This window comes from Echinococcus granulosus (assembly GCF_000524195.1).
Source record: "Echinococcus granulosus chromosome Unknown EG_S00026, whole genome shotgun sequence".
Classification (NCBI taxonomy): Eukaryota; Metazoa; Platyhelminthes; class Cestoda; order Cyclophyllidea; family Taeniidae; genus Echinococcus; species Echinococcus granulosus.
This window is the reverse complement of record NW_020170406.1, coordinates 733635-759836: the sequence shown is the minus strand read 5'-3', so window position 1 is coordinate 759836 and position 26202 is coordinate 733635. Positions and strand designations below refer to the sequence as shown.

Sequence of the window (26202 nt, the reverse complement as noted above, 5' to 3'; positions counted from 1 at the left end):
TCGTTTAAAAAACCTTTGAAGTATGGCTGTCAGTCACTACTTAACGATATATTTAGCCTGTCAAAGGATAACGTAGATTAACAATGGATATTTCTACTCCAGAGAACGTTGATGCTTCAACTGCAAAAAATATCCTAAAGACAAGGAATAAAATTCTCCAGCTTAAGCAGATTTAAAGGAACGCAAAGATAAGAAACCAAATCAAGAGAAGTACCAACTTGGGCTGTATAACCTCAATTGTAAGACATCTCGCAAGTTTAGCTGAGGTAATGATAAAAGAAGGAAATGCTCCAGTTTAGGTAAATGAATGGTTGCAAATAAATTAGTACCCTCGGGAGACGAAGTCCACCACTGACCCCTCAGGCTAGTAATGTGATCCGATTTCCTATCCTAATCCAAATCTCGCACGATGATAAAACGTTTGGCCTACTACAAAAGGTTACATCAGCATTTTTAATACATGCATATCTACCAGAACTTCAGCAAAAACAATATAAAGCACGGATTATATGAAATTTAGGTTTAAAAAATATCTTGGAAGTGAATGAGCAAACAAGTGTTCAAATGCACAAAATTTTTAATCCAGATCACAGCGTGAATATATACGAAACGATCTTGAATTTCTAACATTCACAGCAGTTAGAACTGACCAAAATTCATAATGGGTTAATGAAACTGTAACCATTAGTAAGAGACTGTTGACTTATATGGTCCAGGATATAGGAAAATGTCCCCAATTTACAGTAAGGCTGGAAGGGTTACTGACAGTTTCCCAGTAGAAAATAAAACTTAGAGACGCAAAGAAACCAAGTTAATGTAAAAAGAAGAAATTCCCACCTTTTGAAGAATGTGGCCGAAATTCACACCGAGTTCTAAAAAGAAGCACGATAGAGATAAGTCAATTTACTTCGGGTATTTGCTAAGGCATTGAGAAGTACATGTATATAAAAAATCTGGTATTTCAACAGCTTAAAAAAGTACGAAATTAGATATTCTGTTGACATTCTAAAGCCCATCACTAATTATTAGACAACTCTATCGCGAAAAGGGGACTTTACGGCAATATAAACTGTGGGTGCCTAAAAACTATGATAAGTTCAACTTTCGAGGTGAAGGTGTTGCAAATGCGTACGCCTGCAATATCATCCGATTAATAATGTCGAAACATGAGAGCACTAGAATAGAGAACACGCAAAACGACTAAATTAAACAGGATTTGGCAGGGTACGACGTAATTAATCGAGGTACATTCAGCGATACAAACTATATCTGTGAAGAAGAACACATAAAAACAGAGAATTCGTGCCTTCTAAGAGAGGAGGTTCGTCCTCAAAGTTGAACTGTACGTTTATGTTCCCATCTACAGAAGCTGGTGTGAAGTAGGGATTCTGCGCTTTTTGTTGTGTTGCGTCACCATAACTGAATTGCGAAAAATGGCTGCAACGACGGAAATAAGGAATTGGGTGTAATAACAACAGAAAGTTCCGTACTTATTCAAACGTCGTTACAAAATTCGAATATCTTGATCAAACCAGCTAGAACACTAAGTAAATACAGGTGAACAGTGAAAAAATAAATATATAGAGGGAATATAGCTAATTTGCAAGAACTATAGGGATGAAAATAACTTCTTCATGTAATCAGATCAAAAGTTTTGGATACCAAGCACATTCCACTCACACGTTGTTGGGCTCAAAGTAGCCAGGATTGTAACTTTGCGACTGTGAGTAATAATACTGCTGTGAACTCATTTATGTATTACTGTTAGGTAAATTGCCTCCGAAACCACGAGCTTTTAACTCGAGCACCCACAAGACGGCTATGCTGACGTAGAACCTAGGGCTACGATTGGCAACCGAAAAGGCGGCAGTTTGTAGCAAAGCAAGGAGAATTCCAATCGCCCTATATTACAGGACTGCTGCGGAGATTTGTGTTAAACCCTTACAACATGGTAATTTGAGACAATTATTGCTTACCAACAACAGGGTTGTGGTTGTTTATCGAGAAATCGCAATAATTACATGGATTCCTAGAGCATCGAAATAGTAAATTGGCTCAAGCACTATTTTGGTTCTTGTCGAATGAGGAATTGCAGCTACTCTACAGTTAAACTGCCATTAAATCCAAAAAATGTTTTATTATTTATTCTGAAGTAGGTGAACATTGCATGTAATATTACTCCTTCTTAAAAAACTAGATAGTTTTATAAATCCGGAGCCTACAGCAATCTCAAGATTAATTCTATATACTGCTTAGATGTCAGTATCAGATTCACAAAGCGAAATACTTAACCACCCTTATAGATGTGGTTTCCCTCTCTGTGCAAAAGGGTTCCTACTACGTATCAATGCTACATACAAGAATATATGTAATACGATAGTGGTTTATCCCTCGGTACTGGTGAGGCGCCACTTTTGTACTTCAAATTAGACCCCTTGTACCTCGCTGGGTGGGCTGGCCTTTTAGGCCAAGCCAATGGCCCAGACACCTTCCCTGCGCTGAATATATATTCAGCCCGAGTATTGTGTTTTCGTCCGTCTTTAGGGAGTCTCAGGGCGCCACGTACATGCATTTAAGTCGTTTGACAGTTAAAGGAAACTAAGATGCTTTAGATGTGCTAATCATGGGTAACTATCTCAAGGAAATTACCTGAGCGTGGTGTTTGTCCCTAAAAGTGAGGTAAAGGAATGCGGTTACTGAGACGATGGGAATCCCTGTGATTGGGACAGCAAAAAAATTGGGCTAAAGGTACCTGAAGAAAATAAGTGGTTTAGTGAGTAACATACCACAATACATGAAGTTTTGCTTGTGTTTCTTACACTGACATGCAATACTATGAGGTGTTTCCAGCAACCACTTAAAAAGTCCCCCGAGCGCTGTAGGGCTCTGAACTGGTTATGAATTTTTCCTAGGGTTAGTTTTTAACTGCTAGCTTTTTTAGTCTGTGTTGAGGCATCATACTTCTATGTGGATTTTCATTTCATTTGTCTTAAAAACGCAAATGTCGGAATTGGGAGTGAACTCGTCCATTGTATAAATTCTAAGTAATGCTTTTATATTCCACCCTCTTTTGCCAAATAATTTAGACCACATGGCCGATGGAAAGTAAAATTAGGCTTAATGTGGTCAGGACACAGTTGCAATAATTAAATATCCTCTGTATTGTCTTATACTAACCATTTATCTGATTGGTTACCTCTAAAGCCGCTCAACTTGGATAGTTTCGGTTGCTTGTAATACCTTCTCGGTTTGATGCTTCGGCTCTAGTGGATCTAATCCGAAGGAGCCTGAGTCGCTTCCGCCCAGTTTTACAATTTGCTTATTTCCATGAGTTAACCCGTTTGCTCCAATATTAATGTAAGTCTTGGTAACTTCCTTTGGTATTCCAATAATTCTTAGCCCAGTATTCTTTTGCGACGTGATTGAAACTATTTGCATATGTACATTAGTTGGTCTTTTGTTTTTTTTTTCAACTGTTTGCGGGAACATTTTTTGCTGTACTTTTGTCATTTCTTCACATTCTACTTTTTCCTATTGATTTGTGTGTGAAATGCTTCATTTTGACATATCTCGTATTTCCTGTTTCGATAAAATAGTCTTGGCCCATATATCTCTTTTTCAGATCCTAAATTTGACTCCGGATGATGGTAAGGGCTGAAGATCAAACCGGTAATCAAGTCAAATAGCTGAATTCGCCAGATAATTTAGACTATAAAACTTTACATAGCGCAGCATCTACCCCTCCATTGGAACAGGAGCGTGTAATCTTTATTAATGAATTCAATGAAACCAAATTTTGTAACAATTCAATAAGGTACCATAGTTCCTCAACCGAGTGTTTGTATTTTTTAGTACAGGGAAGTACTCCCTTTTAACTTTTGTCCCCAAATTCTTATTTGAACAGTTCCGGAAGTATGCCAACATATTTTTTCTTCTCGTCGCTCTCTTTCAGGTTTGTGTTTTCGAGCCTAACGTGTCTTTTTTCACTCCCAGCAAATACCAGGTGTATCCCCGACTGGTCGATTCACTACTGTGGTTCCTTTGTCCTTCATTTTATGCGTTTCAGCGGTGAAAGAAATAATCGAGGATTACGTATGTTTAAACACTAATTATTTTATTAGTACAGGCACGTCATTCTGCTGACAAGGCCACGAACAACTCCGAAACATATGGTCAGTTCTTATTGGGGCTTTGATTATGGCATATAGTTCTGCGAAACGGATCCTGGGAGAGAACTCTGTGGAAGGATGTTCAAGTTGGAGACTTTGTTAAATTGACCAGCAACTGCCCTATACCTGCGGATCTTGTTATAATCGCCACAAGCGAGCCAATGTCTATATGCTACATTGAAACCTCCAATCTGGACGGTGAGACCGCTCTAAAACTTCGTCAGGCGAGTGATACTCAGTGGCACTTAGAAAACAGTCGTTCTTACATCTGCAGTATTTAGCTTGTTCGACAATTTTTTACAGGGCATACCACCCACTTCGGGCCTACTAACCGCCGAGGCCCTCAGGAAAGCAAGACTGCGAATTGAGTGTGAGCAGCCCACAAGATGCTTGGAGGAGTTTGTGGGTACCCTATATGATGAAAACAATACGTGAGTTACTTTTACACTTCTGTGTACTTGAGTTATCTTTATCGACATTCCTAAGAAGGTATAGAAATGGTTAATCTATAATGGGCTTTTTTATAATTAGACATCGGTGTTTATAATAGCTTTTCTGGTGCCATATTAGGCACCTGTAAATACGTTTTGTTATCATTCGAAAGCAACAAAATCTCAGTTGATTGTGCTTAGCCGAGGCTCTCAATTCTGTTGCACTTTTAGGGGTTATCCCTTGGACAGTAACCAGATGCTATTGCGTGGTGCCACGGTGAAAAATACGAATTGGGTTTTCGGTAGGTTCTTGCGAAAAAGATAACCTTGTATTCGTGTGGCTTAATAACTTATTCAATTTGAAATTTTGCTTATGCTCTATAATTGCTGCCGTTATTTAGGGCTAAAATGTAGAGTCCACTCGTTTGGTTTTATCATAAAGTCGATGTTCCTCCTTCATACTGTTAGTTCTGGGACTGTTCTTAACGTGGTTATTTTCAGGAGCCGTAGTCTACACAGGAAAAGAGACTAAAGTTATGCTCAATTCAACGGCTGCCCCACTGAAGCGATCCTCTGTCGACAAACAGACCAATTACTATGTAAGTTAATTCTTCACCGACGCTTATTCATAAGTTGTGCAGCACGAAATGTCCGTTTTTTCTATTTAAATCTAAAAGTAGTGTTTTCAATCATATTGCGCGCTTATTGTTACTACCTTAGTGGTTACTTGCTTGGCTTTGGCCAGATTTAGGCACTTAGAATGATGGCAGACGGATTATGTAGTTTTGCAGACTATGTAGTTTAATTACTTGCTGTTGCAAATTGAAAGAGGTGGTAAGGTAGTCAGTACAACCTCGGACCTGCGCAGTGAATGAGTCCCCAAATGGAATCTCTATGAGTATTTCGGAAAACGTTACTAGGGAATTAGGTTGTCTATTGGTTGACCTCTATTTCTTAATCGCAGACTTTGGTGTCGTAGGCACCCACCAGGTCCCATTAAGTTTGTTCTTCGTTTCTCAGCTGCTCTCAGGATAATCCCAATTTGTAGTTTAACCGATATTTCCGGTTCACTTTAGTTTCTTCACTCAAATTTTAGCACTTTTGTTTCATTTGTAACTGAGTAAAACAAGTGGCGAAAAAAAGCGAGGTGCTCTTAAAACGGTATCTTGAATCTGCAATGGTTTGGAGTAGTGAGAAATTCCGTGTCCTTGTGAATGACGCGCTATTTCGCCACGTGACTTGGGGTAATGAGGTTTGATAGCGCGTTTATCTATCCACGTATGAATGAGTACTATTCACCTTTCGTATTACGCGTCGATGTTTTTCTTTTAAACCTTTTATTCTTATGTGAGGGATGTAGCGGAGTCATTTCCCTCAATGTATCTTTTTTACCAAAAAGATCGCAATTGAAATTGCCACTTCCCTAATTTTTAATTGCCATTTTGCTTATGACAGAGACTATGAGGTTTGTATCTCCCTCTCTTTGCCAGATTCTAGTGCTCTTCGGATTGCTAACTTTTCTGACGATCTTCATGGTCATTGCTAATGTTATATGGACAAAAACAGTTGGTAAAAACATGTGGTACCTCACTGGAGTCGGTGAGTGCTCTATTGTTACTGCCTTTTTTTCGGAAAGTGGCTTTGCATTGTCAGTATTTGACATCACACCATTTGAGGCTATGAACTGTTTTCCATACCCCGCGCACGTATGCACACTGTTTCAGCTCAACAGATGTGTACTTCCATGCTCTAGATTATGGTTCCTAAGGGGGATTTTGGTGGCAAAAAATCTGTACTTAGTCCCAAATTGAAATGAGGTGGTGATTTGCACTCATTTCTTGGCGGGCTCTTTGTATCGGGGACTTCTTTGAAATAATCCAACGTTTTGGGAGCAGTAGTATCGATACAAAATGATGTTTGTGCTGGAACATCAAACTGTGCCAACTCCACCAGTAGCTGGCAGATTTTCTTGAGTCTTGTCTCGATTCTGCATGATCAGTGCGTGAATTTGGTTTCGCTGTCCGCAAGCCTTTTAACCTCATGGCTACATTTTGCTGGATGAATCTACCAATCCCTGCCTTGCCGCGCGCAAACTTTTCGGGCGTGAGCTTATCGACAGGTGGAAATCGCACTATTTATAACCGAAACACTTGGCCAAGTCAACTATGTTCAAAGCAATTTTTCTAGTTGCATTTGGCGTCGCTATCAGCACTTCCTGTAGTCAATTCTGCTTTGTCAGTTAAAAGCCTTCCTGTAAATCGCAATCACCAACAAAGCGGGAATGAAGACGATCTAATAGTCATATCAAGCATGCACCTTACTCTGTGTTATGGGTTTAGATAGGACTTAGGAATATTACATCTTTTGTTTGACACATTAGGTGCTAGAGGAATTCATCTGTGAAGTAGTTTGGGATCGGATGATGTTCTACAGCGAACGCATACCGTAACATGGGGAGACTACTCATCTCAGATATTGCACTCAATTCACTGTTTTCACATCACTATTATGTATTTTCTTCAAACCCGATCTCTTAGTATCGTTGGTTATCACAGAAGACTCGAGACCGGAATGTACGTCAAAAGTTCACACGATTCCAGTCATCTACACATTTGCCTTCGGTGATGCTTTGACCAACCATCGAGAGCTAGAGTGTCCTCATTGTCGTGTAAATTGTCAGCATTGTCACCAATATGGTCTCGACAAATGTGCAGAAGGGCTGGGGGAACATAAACAAAACTCCTCCATAGCATCAGTGTAGATGTCGAATCGCAGGATTTTTTAAATGCGCAGCTAAAGATATACCATGGTAGATTGTGTGTTCATCATCCAAATGCGTGCGTGCTTCTTGCTTATCCTGCAGAACTGTCTGTTAAAAGTGCTGGATTCATGTGCATCACCGCATTCATCATCTTCCACACCATCATTCCAATCAGCCTCCAAGTGACTCTCGAAGTAGTGCGCTTTGTCCAGGCCCTCTTTATCAATTGGGTAAGTTCTGTGGAACGTCGAATTTTCTTCATTGTTAAATTCAAGAGAATATCGGTGTTATTTTGCTTTGGCTCAACTTGAATTCCTTGATAACTTCAAGCACGTTTCTTCCTGTGAGCATCTTTGCCCTGTTTCACTTAGGGCTATTTTCATGAGATAAGCAGTGGAATCTATCACTAATATCAGCTAGCAACATTAACAAAGTGTCTGGATAACGAATGCCTTGAGCTACACAGGTTAGCGGAGTCTAAAGCTGTGATAAAGTTGGTGTAAATTACGAGTAAGATTTGGTGTGGCTACTATTTTCACCAATTCGACCGTTTAAAATAAACTTGCAGTCGCTTAAAGGGATGCTTTACCCTTAATAAAGTACCACCGTTTCATCCACTCCTCCTCCCTGATCCGCACTTGCGCCCATGCTTTTTGTTACCTTGCCTAGGATTTGGACATGTACGATGCGAAAACGGATACCCCAGCAATGGCTAGAACGTCAAATCTCAACGAGGACTTAGGCCAAGTGAAGCGTCTTTTTTTATGATTCCCTCCTTCCATCCCTCGTTCTCGAATTCTCTCTTGTTTTTTCATGTCGTAACTCCAGGTTAAGTACATGTTCTCCGACAAGACGGGCACCCTCACAAAAAACGTGATGGAATTCAAAATGTGTTCCATCGGCCGAGACGCTTACGGGTAAGTATACGCTGTCCATCAATGCTTAGGAAAAGTGGCATAATTTATGTACCACTTCTTACAATATACTTTTTAATGTACGAAATATACTACTGAGTTAGTCTTCCGAGGGTCCCATATTGAATACCATAAATATGCTTTTATTTGCATAAATCGATCCAAAATGGTGAGTCCTAGCGGTAATTTTGCTTGTGTAGGTGAAAACAGCTGCACAATGGATTCGAAATGCTTAAATTATTCTTTATGCAATCCAATCACTTTTATCGTTAACCATGATTGGACACTTAATTTGATTTGAAGGTTTTCATTCCAAAACTGTGCTTTGTACTATTGTACTGTATGTTAAATAGGTACAATATAAAGCAAAAAAGGCAGTTTCTTGATTAAAACCACTGATTATCTAAGGATATGGTAAGGAGTTATGTACGCGTGGCTGTGATCACTGACGTCAGGTCGGAGTTGGAGTTTAGTCGAAGTCACATTAGTGGTGCCTTTTAATTTGGGAGGTTGAAATGAGAAGCACTTTGGGAAAGAGGGTTCTAGGAATTTTTTCAAGATGAACGTCTGAGTGATAAGAAGTGGATGAATTTACGCTTAGCGATCTACAGATTTTTGAGAACATGCATGCTGAGTTGTCAATTTTTACGGTTTCTCTTTTAATTTGGATGAATTGCAATCACTTGTTCTGTCCTTTGCGGGGTTGCAGGATCATTCACTGAATAAAACTAGGGTCTAGAATCCAAAGTTTCCATTAAAATCAAATCTTTCATGTTAGGTTGAAGAAAGCCCTGGAAGTGGTGGAGGGAAGATTTTTCATGAATAGTTAAATCTTGTGACAAGTAAAAGGTTTGTCATGGAGAATTACTGGCTTTGCTGTATAACTTCCTTGCTATCAGTAGTTAGCATAACCTCACTTTTGAGATTAGAGTTTTCTATAAATCACAGACCAGAACTACTTCATGAGTCACTCCAGTTGTGTACATACTAGAACCGTTAGTAATCTCAAGGAGTTACTTGAACTTTCCTCCCTAAAGTAAGTTGATGACAGATAATGTGAATGCCCGGTTGGAACGAGCACTATCCTCAATACATGGTAGCAGTTAGTTTTGTTTTGAATTAACACTTAGATTATGCTAATTGAGTTCAACAAATCAGTTTCGGCAGCGTCGTTTGATTTAATGTGTAGATTAGCCCATTTAACTCTCACCAATGTGTGCGTTCGGCTGAACGAACACATATTGTACCATTTTTCACTGCTTAATTAAGGTCTATTATTTCGAAGGAATTTCTCTTTGCTCCAAGGACCATGAAGCGTTTGGTGATGGTGGGGGGTTGATCAGGTTTGTAGATTTGCATCCGTTGGATCATACATTGCAATCCCAAGGTATTTTGGTGTCTATTCCAATTCGAAACTATTCTGGCGCTTGAGTTTGCCAAAAATAATTCGTTTTTTTAGTAGCTCGATGGTGTTGGCAAATTCCCCATTTCTTTTGTGAGGCAAGGAAGGTCCTTTTTTACAAGACTTCAGGCATTTGTTTGGTCATTTGGTGCAGTAGAAACCGTCTATCTGTCATTTTCCTCTAGCATGTTTGTTTCTAGATCTGAGTTAACTCTCTTCACATCAGAATGAAGTTTTTTAAACAATTGGCCGAAGTTTTCTATATTTGGCTGCTAAAACCCCCGCTAAAAAATCTATTGCTTTTAATTGTTATGCACTGGCTCACTGTGATTTCAAGACGGAATTCTTCTTCGGTAGATGGCGTTAACTTTTGGTTTTATTATAATTACTCCAAAATTTAGTTTGAAAGATGGTTGTAAACTGATACTTATTTTTAAAATAGACTGATGCGCTTTCACAGGAACATGAAAACCGAGGACATTCACAGCTTTGAATCCTTAAGACTGATAAAACAGAGCCACAAATACCAAGGTATCAACGTTCGAGGAGAGATGCATTCTAGTACTTTACACAAGGTTGTTCACATAGCTTAGCAGTTTACCCTTAATTCTTTGATAAATTATCTTACCGGTTGTCGCTGGGGCTGGTACTCTATCTCGGCATAAAGTTTTTATAGCGTTCGTGTGGTACCAACAGTTTCTTACAGCATTGGGGTCTGCTTCGTGTTTTATTCAAAGCACAGTATTCTGAAGGTATCCACCCCTGCTTTAAGAGCTACATAACCCCTTTTTTGTACCGCCAGCGATCAATCAGATTTTCTGGGTTTTTATCTCCATAATGGAATTCCCTCTTGCAGATTGGAAGACCAGGAAGCGTCTGCACTGCAGGATTGGAGACTTCGGATGAAACTCCTGGAGCGGGACCGCGATGTGGACTGGTTTTTCACCATCCTTGCGGTGTGTCATACGGTCATCCCGGAGTACGTTGATATTGACATTGATCGCGACGATGTCCGTTATCAGGCGACTTCACCAGGTTAGTTGCCTGATTTTACCGAATTTTGATGGTAGTTCGTCTTATTTAGCTCCACTTTTTCAGGCTTAAACACTTATATCTCTGTTGTTTCTGTATGTCTATTTCTTGCTACCAACTAGTTCAGTGATAATTAGCCACTCTGATCTGAGCATTACTATCAAAGTCTTAGCTATTCTTGAAACGTCTTTGAGCTCATCGTGCTCGTTGCTTCAAAACACCTGCTGGTAACTTATCCACACCGGAAACATTAGCATTTCAGCGGGTTTTAATGAAGAAGACTGGGGCGTTAAACATTAGGCTAACATGATCACTGCCAAATGCTTAAATATGCACTTGCTTCTATTTTGAAATGACTAAAATCACTTCCGACCAGTAGCTCCAAATCGCATCAATCGGGGTAGCGGCGAGTGAACTTCGGTACCTAAACTGTTTTAATTCTCATAGAAGACTAATTCGATCACTTCGCAGATTTTTCACTATTTATTATTCTTTTTTTTATTGCCATGCAGATGAGCGGGCACTTGTGATGGCTGCAAAGGCAGTGGGCTACGTTTTCTGTGAACGAGAGCCCGATTCGGTCACAATTCGAGTGGTGAGTGGTGGATTCTTCATTTTGCTCTCTAGTTCATCTTTTTTTAATTTTTTTCACCCTCCTTTTATTGTAGAAAGGCGAGGACATTCAGTTTAAGCTCCTCCACGTCATCGAATTTACCAGCGAACGGAAGCGGATGAGCGTCATTGTTGAGGATGCAGACGGGAAAATATTTCTCATGGTCAAGGGAGCCGTAAGCCACCAGCTTATTCTTCTACTGAAAATCTCCTAGTATCGCTTTGGTTGGTTTTTAAACAGTTTTGTTTAGACTTTAAACCACCGTTTGAACATAACGGTGCTTATCGATCTTAAGGGATGGTAGTTTGAAATTACTGAACGGTGACGTGAATTTCGTACCAGATGTTTTTGTTTCATGCTTCAATTTCCTGAGTAGGTGTTGGAGCGTGACATAAGGATCTTAATTTCTCATGATATAGAGTACATTATATTTTAGAGGAGTGAAGGAGAGTTTCAACAAGGGCTGGCATTCTTGTTCGATTTCCCGAAGACCTCATAATGAAATAAATTTGTGTTTGACAATAACTCACGTTTTACATAAGTTTGCTCATTCTTCCGTTACTTAATTGGTGTTAAAACAGCTTTTAGCTATTGAGCTTAGACTTAAACGAATGCATTTGGAGTCTACTACTTCCGGTATTGAGCCACTTATGACAACTTCCTGTTGGCCTTTTTGAGACACTTGTTACGGGGCTTTTTCACGCCTTTCTCTTGACCAATTCTTCACAATCATTTACCCCGCCCATTTTGAGGTGAAGTTGGATTTTTTCACATTTGAAAACTCGTTTATGTCTATGCAAATTTTCGGTGTGGCTTCTAGCACATCGAGACCTGCTTTAATCACTGGCGTAAGTGCATCCTGTTAAGACAAAACACCTAAGGTTTTGGAAAAAAACATTTGTTTTATTGGATTTATCTGAAATATCTGTACATCTGTGACTATCGCTTTTTCGCATCGGTGGTCATCTATTACTTTCTTTGCCTTTAAACAGCCGAACCTTAGTTTTGAGAATTGGAGTCATTTAGAGACCACCATGACGCCAATTGTTCTACTTTCTCTGGTTATTAGCTTTCCCGTTCTCCACGTTAAAACTTTTGGGATTTGTGAGAGAAGCTCCCCCGGAAATCTGTGATACTGCACTTCAAAAATACAGATGCAGAGTTTTCTTCTAGATCATCCATTTCTTCCTTACCGCCACAACTTTTAACGCCGAATTCCTCATATCTGACTTTCTGTAAGGTATATTAGGCAACCATTCCGTACTTGACCATACTCCTAGCCCATGCTGATGTATCCGCCATCAGGGTCTCAAAAAAAAATCAAAAATTTTATAGTTCGAAAATGGCTATAGTATTTGTACTTTCAAACTGACCGAGTCAATTGCTGTTCCACTGTTTTCGACCCCTTTAATCTGACTGTGATGCGATTCGGTGCAACCAATTATCACGAACTTATTAAGAATGCTTGTCATATCTTTCCGATCTCGAGTTCGGCTAAGAAAATGTCACATCTACGTACTGTTTTTTGACCAGCTTAGTTTTACCTGAAATTTTCTTTTTCGAAATGAAGTCTTTCTTGCTCATTAAGGGTGCTTCTTTTGTTTTCATTTTACACAAGTGTCTTTTCATCAAAAGTGTGTTCGCATGTCATTTCGCATACAAATTAGAATAAATGTATTTTCCCAAATCTGCTTACAAACGCAAACATCAAACCCATCCTTCACTTGCTTCCTTTGCTTTTTTTCTCTCAGTATTCCTTCTAAAACTCATATTTTCTAATGTCCACTAGCTGGTTGATGGTCTCTTGCGCTGCTCTGAGGGTTCTTCGATAGCTGATTCGCTTTTGTAATTCATCCAGCTCACTGCAACCATTTAATAGGCTCTCAGGAAGATACACTCACTTGTTGAAATAACAATTGGAAGATGCCATTTTGGATGATGTAAAAAGTATTTTGTGTTGCACCTGAGTCAATTTCCCTGTATTTCAAATAGGTGTGTAATGAAAACCATTTTTATGCCGATTTTTCTCTTACCTTTGGTCTTCACTCACTTTTTCAGACACTGGTTTTGTTGTGTTAGGTTATTTAGTTTCTATTTTTCAACATACTCATTCCCCTTTTGAATGCAACGAATAAGAACACTTTGTTTTATTAAATGGTTTTGATTCTTCCTGTTGGTTGTTGCCTTTTTCTTGGTAAGTTGGAAACAGTATTTTCAAGTAGTCAACTGAAAACCAAAAGTTGGACTATCAAATGCATAGCCCATTTGAGACTGAAGTTTGGGTTTAGGAGAAATGAAGGTTTTCATTGTTGCGTATGTCCTTGCAGACGTATGGCGATGGGATTTTTTGAAATCAATCATGCGTCTTCAAAGTCCGGTTTCAAAACGGCCACATGCTTTCTTCATGTGGTCTTTACCCGTATTGGCCATAACGTCCTCAATGTTGGATGACAGCAGGTCGATGGTACTTTTAATGCTCCTTCCAACGGTGTCCCATTTGTAGTAGTGCAAAAAATACCGATGTGGAGTGCTGGAAGGCCAAACAGAATAATGCAGCAATGGAAACGCTCAACCATCCGTTGTGTAATCTTGTTGGAGTATGCTGAATTCGCTTTGATTGACTCCTTCATATAGGGGTTTGATAACTTTTCCCTTTTTAATTATGCAGACTCTTTCATTAACTTTTGTTGATAATGTTCAGGATTTTCTGGAGAAACACTTAATTTTCTGGACATTGTGTGACTGCTGATAACTTAGCGGTGACTAATGGCTCCTTTTTGATCCTAAAATCAAAATTTATAAAAATCCACAATCCCATATTTGCTTGGGTTGGTAGTTATGGGGGCAGGAAATGTGTCCTTTTACAGATTCAGATAGAAAGTGCAAGATTCAAACAATTCTTTAACCATCGCAAATTTTTACTCTTCAGTTGATGACGAGTTCTGCATATTTCTGCGCTGGTTTTGGGACGGGAGAAATTGGTTCAAGTTGCTTCACCTGTGCATCAGGTGTCTCTTATATTTTTCTGGGTGTTTAAATCTAAATTGCACCTTGAGTAGTATCGAAACGGATACACAGTTTAGTAAAACAAACAAGTTGTTGCAGTACCGTTTTTGTGACTTCTTCTAGTTTATGCCTTCGAAATCGCCTGAAGAGCTGGCTTATGTTGATGGTGTTTGCCACTGTTTTGTGGCTACAAACGGTTTCATCTCCCTGCAATGAACCCGTTTAAGTACTTGTGTTCCTGATGAATCAACGGAGTGAATTATGTTTTACTATTTACTCCATTCACTTTCCCGTCTGCAGGGCTATGGCAATCAAGGGAAAAAAACAGCCTATTTGATCATTGACGCTCGTAATGTGCCTCGTCATATTTTTGCACGTTTCTGCCCCAGAGAATTAGTGTTAAAATGGCGATGAATTTGACTTCATTTTAGAACATGCACCATCACCTCATGCGGTAATGCTTTGAAACCCCATTCTTCTTTTCACTTACAGTCGCACTCTTTGCCACTCTTTGCTTCCTTAGTAGTAGATTGGCTCTTTTCGTCTTTGTATCAAATTTGAAGGTATGTTGTGGCGCCTAAGCCTTTTCTCAAGGTTTTATAAAATGTGAGTCCGGGCAGGATTTCGTTATGGATGGAGCCGAATTGCTGATGAGATGCTGCCACAGAGATACGATAAATGTAATGTCACGTAATTGTGACCGAAAACCACAGAGACTGAAGAACCCAATTAAGAGCTAATATCGCTATGCTACGGATCTAGGGCAAACTTTTACACAAATGCACGGAAGGGTCGTAAACTAAGGTTCCGCACAGCTTGGCCTGAGGCAGTAATTTCACCGCCTTAGTCATTTTTCGCCTCCTGTTTTAGGACACCGTCATCTACGAACGCTTGGCAAGTGATGCTCTTTACAGGGAGGAGACCTTGTCTCATATGGATGAGTTTGCAAGCCTTGGTAAGTCACAACAGTCTAGCTTTTACCCCACTTACCCATCTAACTGGAAAACCCTCAATTGTTTCGTAAAATAAACCCCTCACTGAAGTTTTTTATCCATTATTCTGCGAGACTTCTTGAAAACCGTGAGGGCTGCTCAAATTACCCGGTATTTTATGGTTATAAAAAGCAAAAGAAATTTCAAGCAATGTGAGCTTTTTTTAACAGGGTCTCTTGTTACATTGATGCGTATTTCGCCATTTGAGTAACACCCGCAAGGATATGGCATAGAAGGATTTGTTACTACGTCTGGCCCATCCCAGGATAGCCTGCTTCACTTTGTTCACTTAGTGCACGCGGTGTGCACTAACTTTAATTAACGCAATTGTTCGTGTATGGTTATTTTCACCGTTACCACAGAAAGCTTTTTCTATTACGCGGTTTCATGGGAAGCTGTGTCGATCAGACTTCTAGGCTCTGGCAGGCGTCCCACACACTGAATCACGTGTTTACAGGAATGTCTGCTATGTTGGCTGATAATGGAACCACCATGACCGGGATCGTCACTGACAGACTGGCGTACGGCCGTCTTTGAAATGTTGACACCTCTCAAACGTCTCACCGTTAAGCAGCTGACGGTTCCGTCACCATGCCGTTTGGGACTCCTCTCACAAGTAGATATCGGCTAGTTTTACGCATCCTTTCACACGTTATTGTTGTTTGACACCCTGACTAAGGGTGTCTAGTGTCCAATGGCACGCGTGCCGCCTATAATAAGTAAGAAGGCACCTTTGTCACTTACTGCTATGTTTAGTACCTAAACGATAGCATCCTTTTTCATCCCTGTAATGTTAACAATTCCGTTTGGATTTTAGTGCTCGCACTTGATTACTCTCAATTTGCCAGAAATACCTAGTAAATGATCCCCTTTGATTCATCTTTCACCTACAGATAAGGCTGAATCATGCTGTCATTTGTGAAATGCAGAATTGTAAGCGTTGAAATGATTCACCTTTTAGGCCTGCGAACTCTGTGCATAGCTTTCCGTCGTCTAGATCGCGCCTTTTACGAAGAATGGGCATTGAGTTACTACAAGGCAAGCATCTCAGTCACCAATCGGAATGCCCTATTGGACGAGGTCTGCGAGCTGATTGAACAGGTCAAATTTCCTTTATCCTTTTCCCTCTCGCCGTTGGGTGGAAATGTTTGTACGTCTCTTTTTTTTTCAGGACTTGCAGCTGGTAGGCGCGACAGCTATCGAGGATAAGCTGCAGGACGAAGTACCTCAGACCATTGCCAACATACTGGCCGCGGGAATCTCCATCTGGGTGCTCACGGGCGACAAACAGGAGACGGCTGTCAATATCGGTACGTCTGTCGTTGTATTGCTGATGTTGTGTCGTCTCCATTAGAACTAAACTGCCTATAATGCGGTACTTGAGTTGCTCTTGTGGGTTTCGGACTCGGGATGTATCTATACAACTGGTTTACAGAATTTGAAGAATAATAGCATAGATCCATACCACTACCATGAGGACTGAATTGTGTGAATTTCAAAGGTCCGTTTAGTCGATTTCGCAGATGATTATAAATACCATTTGGCTACACGGGATACAAAACATATTTGCCTTATTAGCATCTGTTGGGAAATTTCTAGATAAGTTAAAATTGCTTCATTCCAGTTTAGTAGACATATATGTAGCCTACTTATTAAATTGAAACGTTATAATCCGTCTATTTTATCTTAGTCTAAGTCATTGTAGCGGTGTTTTGCTGAATTATTGTGCAATGCCTTTAGTAGTGAGAATCGACGGCCAACACCCTTTCAACAAAATATCCTTGTTTTTTGACATTTTGGTCGAAGGAAAAAGGCGTTGGCACACGATGCAGGAAAACAGCCGAAGTAGATTCGTTTAATTGCCGTCATAAAATACCAAAATAACACGAAATGAGTTCTCGTTTTGTGACTGGAAACAGAGACTCATTTTAACACGGCGGGTGGCGATGACATTTTAAATGGCATTATTCGGCTATTACTTTTGCTACGTTATTTTATTGTGGGTGCATGGAGGGACTGGAACGCCGAAAGCGTGGGCGCATGACTAGAGCCCCCTTTAGGAATAAAGTGGGCTTTAATTGTGGGAAATTGAACAACTATGTAAACACAGTGCTTAGTTTGGTGAATTTGAATGTTCATTTAATTTTGTTTCCATCGTAGATATATTACATCGGTCTTGTTTCGAGCGCAAAGTAACTGGGCTTTTCTGAACCCAGAACGACAGTTTCACAGCCAGCATCCATCCCTGGGTATACTGAAACAACAAAAACAGTTACAAATTTTATTCCTAAATAAAAATTCATATCATAATCACTATTTTTGGAGTCTATTACGAAACCGTTTGATCTGATTTCCCACAAGCGAACATTAACAAAATTCACTACTCGAATTTAAGTCTTTCTAAATGAATATTCGAATATGGGAACCGGTCATTAGGTTTGTCTTTGCTAAAATCATTCACCGTCCCTGCTTTTGGCATACCTTTTGCCTGTAGAGAGTTATTTTGTTTAGTCTTCTTTTTACGCTAAGCACGGGATCAGGAAGTTTCTTGAGTAGCTTTGACCTCTAGCATCGAGCGTTTATGACCCTCCTCAATCATGGGTGTCGGAAATTTTTTTGTACTTTGATGACTGGTAAATAAATTACCCACTAAGAGTCAGAACCTGGAATGAAAGATTAATAGTAAACGCTACACCCTCTTTTATTAAGCTTCAATTTTTTACATTTTGCTTAAAGACTTGTCTTGATGCTATATAAATTGACAAGGCAATTCCTATTTTTGCAAACGAAACCATGGTTCTTGTAAATATGACCATAAACAATAACGGGAAATGGCCTGGTGTTTTTTGTTTCTTTTCCTAACTATTTTAAACGGTAATTTTGTTTTACAAGCATTCGTGTGGATGCTCCCCCTACAGCACTTGGTTTTGTAAGCGGTGAGGAAATACAAAGGAGTGGGAGTGATAGGCATCATCTCCTCATCTAAACATTGGTCCTATGGCATAAGGTTTTGCGTTGACATGCAGCAGCAGAACCTTCTTCCAGCTGTACCGATTTTCTTCAGGTAAATGGATAGATCTCAGTCATGATTGTTTGGTCTTCGTCAGTTGAACATTTCCGTCTGCAGTGCGTTACCTGTTTTTGTGATTCCAACCTCAAGCATTGAAATCGCAACAATTCTCTTTTTGAAAAGTTCCTTATTTCTTGCCAAACACCTCATATTCTACAAGATATGTCATCCTAGCCTTAACAACTATCAGTAGTCACTAGAACGCCATGTGCTTTGTATTCAAAGTATATCTTAATTACCGCCCGTAGCAAAAAAGGTGGGAAAGATTGTGCAGGCGATAAAGTAACTATAATGAGATTTTTCAGTTTTATTGAGGCGAGTACATCGAGCCAGATACTCTGAATGCAATGAATAAGATGGAAAGTTTTCGAAGCCTTAAAATTTTGACCAGCAGGATTGCGCAATGCTGCCAATACGGTGTTACCTTGGTCTCTCTTGGTTTATTAATTGATTTCTGCTACCCAATCTCATAACTCTCTATCTTTCTTCCGCTTGTAAACAATTCCATCTAGGGGCTGGCTCAGCAATCAGGCACTGCAAATTGAATTTGTTCCATTAGCGGCGGTGCGCTTTTACAATAGATGCCAACGGATTGAGTTAAAGTCCGCCTTTCCATCATTTCCTACAAATCTTCTTGAAGGCCGTTCATAGGATGGTAGTAATGAATCAAAATATGTACTTGGAACTTACATTTGATCTTGTATCACTTTTTTTCAAAATTAGCGTCACTTGAAAAGAAGCATTTCGCTGTTGCCAATTGATTAGCGTGCTCAATTGTGAATTTTGCTAGTTGGTGATCGTGTACAATATTCGCGTCTTTCCCCTTTCAACTTATAGGCATTTCTTGCCGTCTCGTAAACCCGGAGCAGGTCCAGCTGATCATCAATGGCAGCAACTTGGATGCTGTTCGGGACCAGCTCTTCGAGTGTGGCAACGAGTTGGCAAAGGAACTTGCTGAGGGCCACGAGGTTGCTCTCATTGTTACAGGCAAGGTGGGTGCCCTTTCAGCGTATAACCTTGAAATTATTCCGTTTCAAGTTGTGAAGATTCTTAAAAACCCCTCATTGGTATACAACTCTCTGTTCCTTTAGAACAAATTTCTTTATAGATGCACAAATAGGTTTTTAAATTGCTGACGGGGCTGACACAGGCAGAATCCTATGACTGCAAAATGACGGCCAAATTGAAAGTAACTGAAGCGCTTAGGGTCTTCACTTGTGTCGTGGCAACCCATACCACTGTGAAAGATTTGTTATTAACGAACAGAAAGGCTGAGATGCTGTAGGCAAGTACAAATCGCCGACGTGATTTGACAGACAGTCAGCTAAACATCAAATCGCCAAATATTACGGATTTGAAGTGATTTTCATCCTGTTCATCTTTATCCTGATCTTTGGGCCTCCTCATTCTTTTGGTTTGACTCTCATGGCAGTATTGTATCTATTCATCTCGGGAGTCTTGGTGGATTTACCGGTTGTGTCCTGTTTGTAAAATGTGTTGAAAAGACAGATGGCTTATCTCTCTACCCATTTGGCATTGTATCCACTCCCCGAAATCGGTATTGTTGTTATTTTGGAATGATTTGTGGCCAGTATTGTCGTTCTCGAAGGCGGATGAACTTAAGACTTTAGGATTTCCTATATTACAAACCTCCATGAGGGTTGTGAGGCCACTGGTAGTAGAGCTTTGGGCAAATATCGCGAAGGTTAAAGCAGTTTGGATTCTGCTACCCTGCTCTCACTCTAGTTCCTTTTTATTTCTCCAACCTTCAACCGTTGTATTGTTTGCTCATTGGTCACTGCAAGTATTTCGTTTTTCTGAACTCCCTGCCTCGTTTCCCGCAATAGTGCAATTGTTTGACCCATGCTCGAATTTGAACTTCAACGCTGGAAGATAATGATCTCGAACCAATAAATCTGTTTTAAACGATGACGAGGGTTCATCCTTATAATTACTACAAAAATCATGAATATTCCTAAGGAAATTTTGTCTCCATGAGATTGAATGACTTATAACTTAACGTCTGCCAAAGGGTGCAATAAAAAGCCGCGAGTTCTCATGTACTCTGCCTTCTCTCCTGATCCAAATTTTTCCATTTATGGCATGTCTCACTGGGTGGTCCCATTTCTGTTACAAATTTGATTGATCTTACGGAGGCCACCAACCAGGTAAGCGATAGGTAGGCTTTAATGGGAATATCACCAACCGAATTAATGCGTGCGCAAAGGGGTATGGTCTTTGTACGTGGCTGACGGTCACTGAATTTTCGTGTCTGTGCTTTTAGTTACGCGTAGTTATAGTAACTGATTGACCTTGGCCCCGGAGTGGTTACCAGTACGATTAAAGTACATCCTTGATGGGACATGACTCTAGAATATTCGAGAATTCGAAACTATTTAAAACTGCTGGAGAATTCAATGGAAACATGTTTCTGGGGTTGCAGACAACCCCAGTGCTTTCATTTCCATTTCTTTTGCAATTTTTTGTTCTAGGCTCTGGAATTACTTCTCACGGCTCAATGCCATAAAGAATTCTTCGAAATCGCGCACAAGAGCTCATCAGTTATCTGCTGCCGGTAATCTAACCATTTCTTTATTAATTTTAACGGATTTCGTTAAGTGTTTAAAGCTTAATAGGCTTAGGCATTTGCATATTTATCAGTTTCGTTTTAGTGTTCTAGAAATTTTTTGTTTTGGTAAAGCAAAGTGAGAATAGTATTTTCAGCCAAATAATAATGTTTCTTGTCATTGTTGTAAACATCACCAAACCGCTATCAATAGAACGCTTTAATTCTTAAAACCCAGTGCCTTTGTCTTTGCGATTCCACCAATCGACTGTTTCTGTATTCCACAAACTTAATATTTTAATGAGGAAGTAATACGGCAACTAGGTTTTTTGCTGTTTTCCTAAAAACGCTTTTTCCTTAAACCTAATAACTTTATTTACTGTAACTCGAACGAATGTGAGATTTTCTTTACTTGATGCGTAGCCGTGAATTGGAGGCTCAAGGTTCATTTTCAGGAACCCTTCTTAGCTGCAAATTTGCATTTTCATGCTCCTTAACGAAACACATCTGGTTGTTTTCCTTAGCATGACTAATTTTTGCATTTTCGACGTTTTTTCAACTTTGTGAACCCAAACATTGACAACAATTTTTATGCTTTCCACTTACTGAATGTCATGGATTCGAGCTGCATTAATGATAAGCAGCAAACGTAGCATAGGGCGCGTTCAAACATTACAGTTACTGGAGAAAATCTTACAATTTTCGCTTACGCGTAACAGAAGGCAGTTTTGTATGTTTGCTGAAATTTTGTCTCCAATCTTGCAGTTCAAGACTCATTAGAGTAAAAATGTCTTACTCGTAGGTAATGACTGCTCTTTTCATTTTAATTCGTTTTTGGGGTCTTCATCATGGCTAAATTTGCCTACTCATAAAATCATCGTTTTGTAGAACTCACGGACTACGGTATTATTAAATATTGACTCAGTGTAACAAATGGCTCTTTACACTAATCTAAAAAACTCATACGAAATAGCAGTGCAAGATCACACCCATATTGCACCTACATTAATATTATTTTGGCGTTATTCAGTATACCTTTTCGAGAACTGTGAATGTGGTATCCTATAGCTAAAACTTCTGGATCTTTTGATCAGTGGGTTAATGAAGCTCTCCCATTAAGTGGCGTTTTGTCATAGACATTCTTTCGCCTGAAAATACACGGAATGTTATATTTGATTTACGGGGAAAAATAAGGTGTTTATGCGGTGGAAAAACGCGGTACTTCTGTTTCATCAAATGTCGTTACAACCCACAAAACTCATTCGCAGTATGTGACTTCATTCATCTGTTTACTACAGTAACTTTTGTCTGCTTTCTTGGAAACTGCTTTGTAAAACTGTCGACCAAGTGCGCCAATTATATCTCTAGGCTGTGGCGGAAAATAAGTCGTAATATAGAAGTAGACTTACTCTAGCCTGCTGCTTGCTATAATAATCTCCGGATCTTTTTAACACGCAATTTCTGCGGTACCGTTTGCCTTTATCAGCATGTTTGTATTTGGCTTTTCATAAAAGGGGTGTATGGTTAGGAACTTAAATATTTACCGTTCTGTGTTCATTAAATTGGCTTCTGGCAAAAGTTCCAATTTCATTTGAGATATTATGATTTATCTTTTTACCTCTCAGTAGTTTTGTTTATCTGAGTGCTTTTGTCTAAAAATCCTATGAATGCAAAACATCCACAAAGAATTTGATGTGTGGTGGAAAAGAGATTCATTTTAGTAGTCCGAAAATTAAGGGTATTTTTCATCGTAAAATCTGTCCTAGTTTCATTTAACCACCGGTCGAATGTTGTGGTTTTAGACTCTATAGTTGTGCAGAACTGTTGCCCGTGGGATAAAAGGGTTGAGGTTTCTTTTACCTGTCTCTAGTTTTTTTCCCAACAGTCGACTGAATTAAACACTTGAGCGTTTCGTTGAAATGATGAGATGACAGAACGAGGCTCATCTGCCACGTTCGTTGCCAACGTAGTTGGAGTTATAACGATGAACCAGAAATAGGACTTTCTTGATTAGGTAGTAAATATTTCTTTTCGGTTTTTAAGTAGTAGTCAACTTGGCCAAAGGGCTTAGTGACAATCGTTATCGTATTCGAACAATAAAAAAATCTGGACTGTGGTGGTCGGTTTTCTCTGGGACTCTGTTAGCGAATGTTATGCGGGGGCCCGCTTATGCCTAACACAACCCCACTCCTCGTTTGTTTCATACAGAGTGAGCCCGTGGCAGAAAGCGGAAGTGGTTAGATTGGCACGAACCTTCACCAATGACATCACGCTTGCAATTGGCGACGGAGCGAACGATGTCGGTATGATTCAGGTATGTTCTTTCTGAGTTTGTTTTATCTCCGACGTACCCTTTGTTTAAGACTGCGTCATGTCATTTGGTGACTGTTTTGTTAACCTTATGGCAAGGATTTGCTCCTCGGTAAAAGCGTGGGTCTACTGTAAATGTCCAATTTTAGCAGCTGTTTCATGATCACCTTCGACGTTAACTATTTTTGAAGTCATTTTTTGATAGAAGCTTTTCATTTACTTAAACTTGCTTTTACATCGGTGAATGGTGTATTTGTCTTGCTGGTTTTGCATAGCCTTCCATCGATTGAAATTATTTGCTGAAAGTTACCTTTACATTTGATATTTATCAAAGGGTATTTGTTTATTGATTTTTGGCTCGATGCCTACATAGATAGTCTTGACTTTCCCGCCTTAACTCAGCAGCACAAGTATGTGGCATGTGTCTCCCATCAGTTTATGGTGCTAGAATGCATAGCACAGGTTGACTAAATTTAAAGCAGGTGAAAAAAGCGCAGGCTATTTGAAAGATATTTACGCTCAGTTTTTGAGCACTAGGTGAATCAGGCACGAACAATAAAACATTTTGGCATTGTACTTTACTCTAGTGTCCTGGTGGCAAACCCATGACCTGTTTTTTTTAAATTCGAATGAACCGGTCAGTCCTTAACAGACTCGCCTGAAAATAATTTTGAGCTTGGGAGGCATCACAACTGTAAAATTGTGCTGTATTAAATTAGCTTCATTTCCCTTGATTAGCTGTTTTTTAACTGGAGTATTCTTTATTTTCCTTGTTTGATTCACTGACAATTTCCGGACTTAAAATTAATGTTAGTGATCTAACAATGCACGGCTTACAGCACAGTGGAGAGGGAAATCCCGCACTGAAACCTCAGACAATCGCCAAAATTTGGCAAAACACTACTGAATAGCTGCAAATTCACGTACTACCCTTGGACAAAATCGATCTACTAAGCATCACGTTTGTCTCCAACCTGAATTCTAGAGCTTGTGATACTTGAATTACCGCCGAAGACTTTTCAAAGTGTACAGGCTTGAGAGTAAGTAAGGCACTAGTGGCAACAAGATGACGCAGAGCTCGGTGCCACCAGTGCGGCAACTGAATTGCAAGATATTGAAAAACCCTCGTGGTTAAAAATAACACAAAAACATGTTTCATTTCTCTCTCAATGGCTTAATACAAGAGCATTATAATAGAAAGCACCAAAATTAACTCTCACTATCTATTCGTTTTTCTATTTATAGGCGGCGCACATTGGAGTGGGCATCTACGGAGTGGAAGGTCGTCAAGCGGCATGCTCCTCCGACTACGCTATTGCGCAATTTCGCTTCCTCAACAAACTTCTTCTGGTCCATGGGGCTTGGAGTTTCAACCGCATCACCAAGGTAATCCTTTACTCCTTCTACAAGAACATCTGTCTCTACGTCATCCAGTTCTGGTTCGGCATGGTCTCCGGCTTCTCGGGACAGATAATCTTTGATCGGTGGAGCATGGCCCTCTACAATGTGGTGCGTACTCTATTCATTCCACTCCGCCTCGTGTGAAACGATTTGGGTATTTACAAACATATTTTATCCTTCCCTTTTTTGTGTAGGCCTTCAGCGCGGCACCTCCACTGGCTCTCGGGTTGTTTGAGCGAAATATGAGTGCTAAGAATTGTCTGAAACTGCCGATGTTATACAAGGAGACGCAAAGAACCACCACTTTTGACAAAGTGGTAGGTGCAATGGAGAATTCACCGAAATCCATGTTGCTGAGGCTTGCATAAATCAAACGCTTATCGAAATGGCTAATATGTAATCGGTTACATGTCCTTTCTAGTCAAGATCGTTTGCCGAAGTATGTGAAACATGTGTGTCTAAGTTTGTCTGAGACTGCTGGCGCTGCGTAATATGACGCAATATACAAGCACTTGTTGAATTCCTTAGAACTTAGAGTACCAATGCGCATGTGAGAGAAAAGCAGTGCCTATTGAAGCTCAAATGAACCGTTTCAAATGTCGATTTGTTACGGAGCTGGACAAATTTTAGCTATCATTATTATTTGCTAAATCCATTCTAGGCTTTTTTGTAATTCCTTCAACAGGAAGCAATCCAACTTAATCTAATAGGAATACGCCTAGAATGTTGACAGTTTTGCTTTCTAAATGACAGATATTAGTGTGAAATTCCGGAGAGTGGCCGATGAAATTACGAAAGCCTTTTTTCACGGCTTGTTGAGTTGAATTGCCGTGATAGCACGGCGGCAAGGCAAGTTCCTAGACGTGGAACCTCTTTTTTAACGCTCGATTACTTAACCCGTGACAAAGTAGGAACTGTTCCCTTAGCCAAATTTTTCATCTTTGCAGCGTCCCTTTAAATAACCCAACTTTGTTTTTCATAACTCCCATTTGTTTTCAAATTTATCCACGTTTGATTGTTCACTTCAATCTCAGCTCGGATTCTTTTGTGTGGATCATTATCTTTAATCCAATCGCAAAGTAGTAATCATAGTTATTATTCTTCACTCTAACGAAAAAGATTAAGAATAATTAGATTTCATATCAAATCTAGTTGTTAAGACAAATGAGAATGGTAGTTGTGTTGCTTTAGGGTAATCCAGAGCGACATTGCCCTCTGCTTCCACAGGCTACTACCATTATTAGACGTTATGACCTTTGTAGCGGCTTTTCTTCTTTCACTTCAGCATGACATTAGTTTTTGTAAAAAGCTCGTAATGATGGTGCCAGCAGCAGATGACATGGATGTAATGCCAGGTGGAAACTGAAACACCAAGCGAACAGCCATCTCGGACTGTTTAGGCACTTTACATAACCTCACGGAACAAATGTTTACTTGAGTAAACTGATACGATTTTCCTTTATGAGGTGTTGGTTATGCTTTTGACACTCGCTTGAATGCGTCCACCAGGACTTAGAGTTATCCACTATGATCCA

The 26202-nt window shown here is 39.7% G+C and overlaps 1 protein-coding gene across 1 annotated transcript in view; it reads left to right on the top strand. All coding sequences in view use genetic code 11, as the record gives it.

Moving 5' to 3' along the window:
• Nucleotides 1-2835: 2835 nt before the first annotated feature.
• Nucleotides 2836-26202, top strand: part of EGR_04311 (putative phospholipid-transporting ATPase IA) — a gene marked incomplete at both ends in the record, with an annotated part of 30891 nt that continues 7524 nt past the window's right edge. Inside the window, 22 exons of the mRNA XM_024493560.1 lie at nt 2836-2878; nt 3858-3952; nt 3994-4120; nt 4209-4407; nt 4451-4600; nt 4832-4902; nt 5102-5199; nt 6091-6199; nt 7464-7591; nt 8031-8108; nt 8190-8278; nt 10534-10712; nt 11222-11304; nt 11378-11497; nt 15199-15283; nt 16282-16421; nt 16492-16630; nt 19228-19382; nt 20883-20965; nt 23165-23270; nt 24512-24775; nt 24862-24984. Coding sequence (XP_024352068.1) covers nt 2836-2878; nt 3858-3952; nt 3994-4120; nt 4209-4407; nt 4451-4600; nt 4832-4902; nt 5102-5199; nt 6091-6199; nt 7464-7591; nt 8031-8108; nt 8190-8278; nt 10534-10712; nt 11222-11304; nt 11378-11497; nt 15199-15283; nt 16282-16421; nt 16492-16630; nt 19228-19382; nt 20883-20965; nt 23165-23270; nt 24512-24775; nt 24862-24984 — 2664 coding nt within the window. The remainder of the gene's footprint in view (nt 2879-3857; nt 3953-3993; nt 4121-4208; nt 4408-4450; nt 4601-4831; nt 4903-5101; nt 5200-6090; nt 6200-7463; nt 7592-8030; nt 8109-8189; nt 8279-10533; nt 10713-11221; nt 11305-11377; nt 11498-15198; nt 15284-16281; nt 16422-16491; nt 16631-19227; nt 19383-20882; nt 20966-23164; nt 23271-24511; nt 24776-24861; nt 24985-26202) is intronic.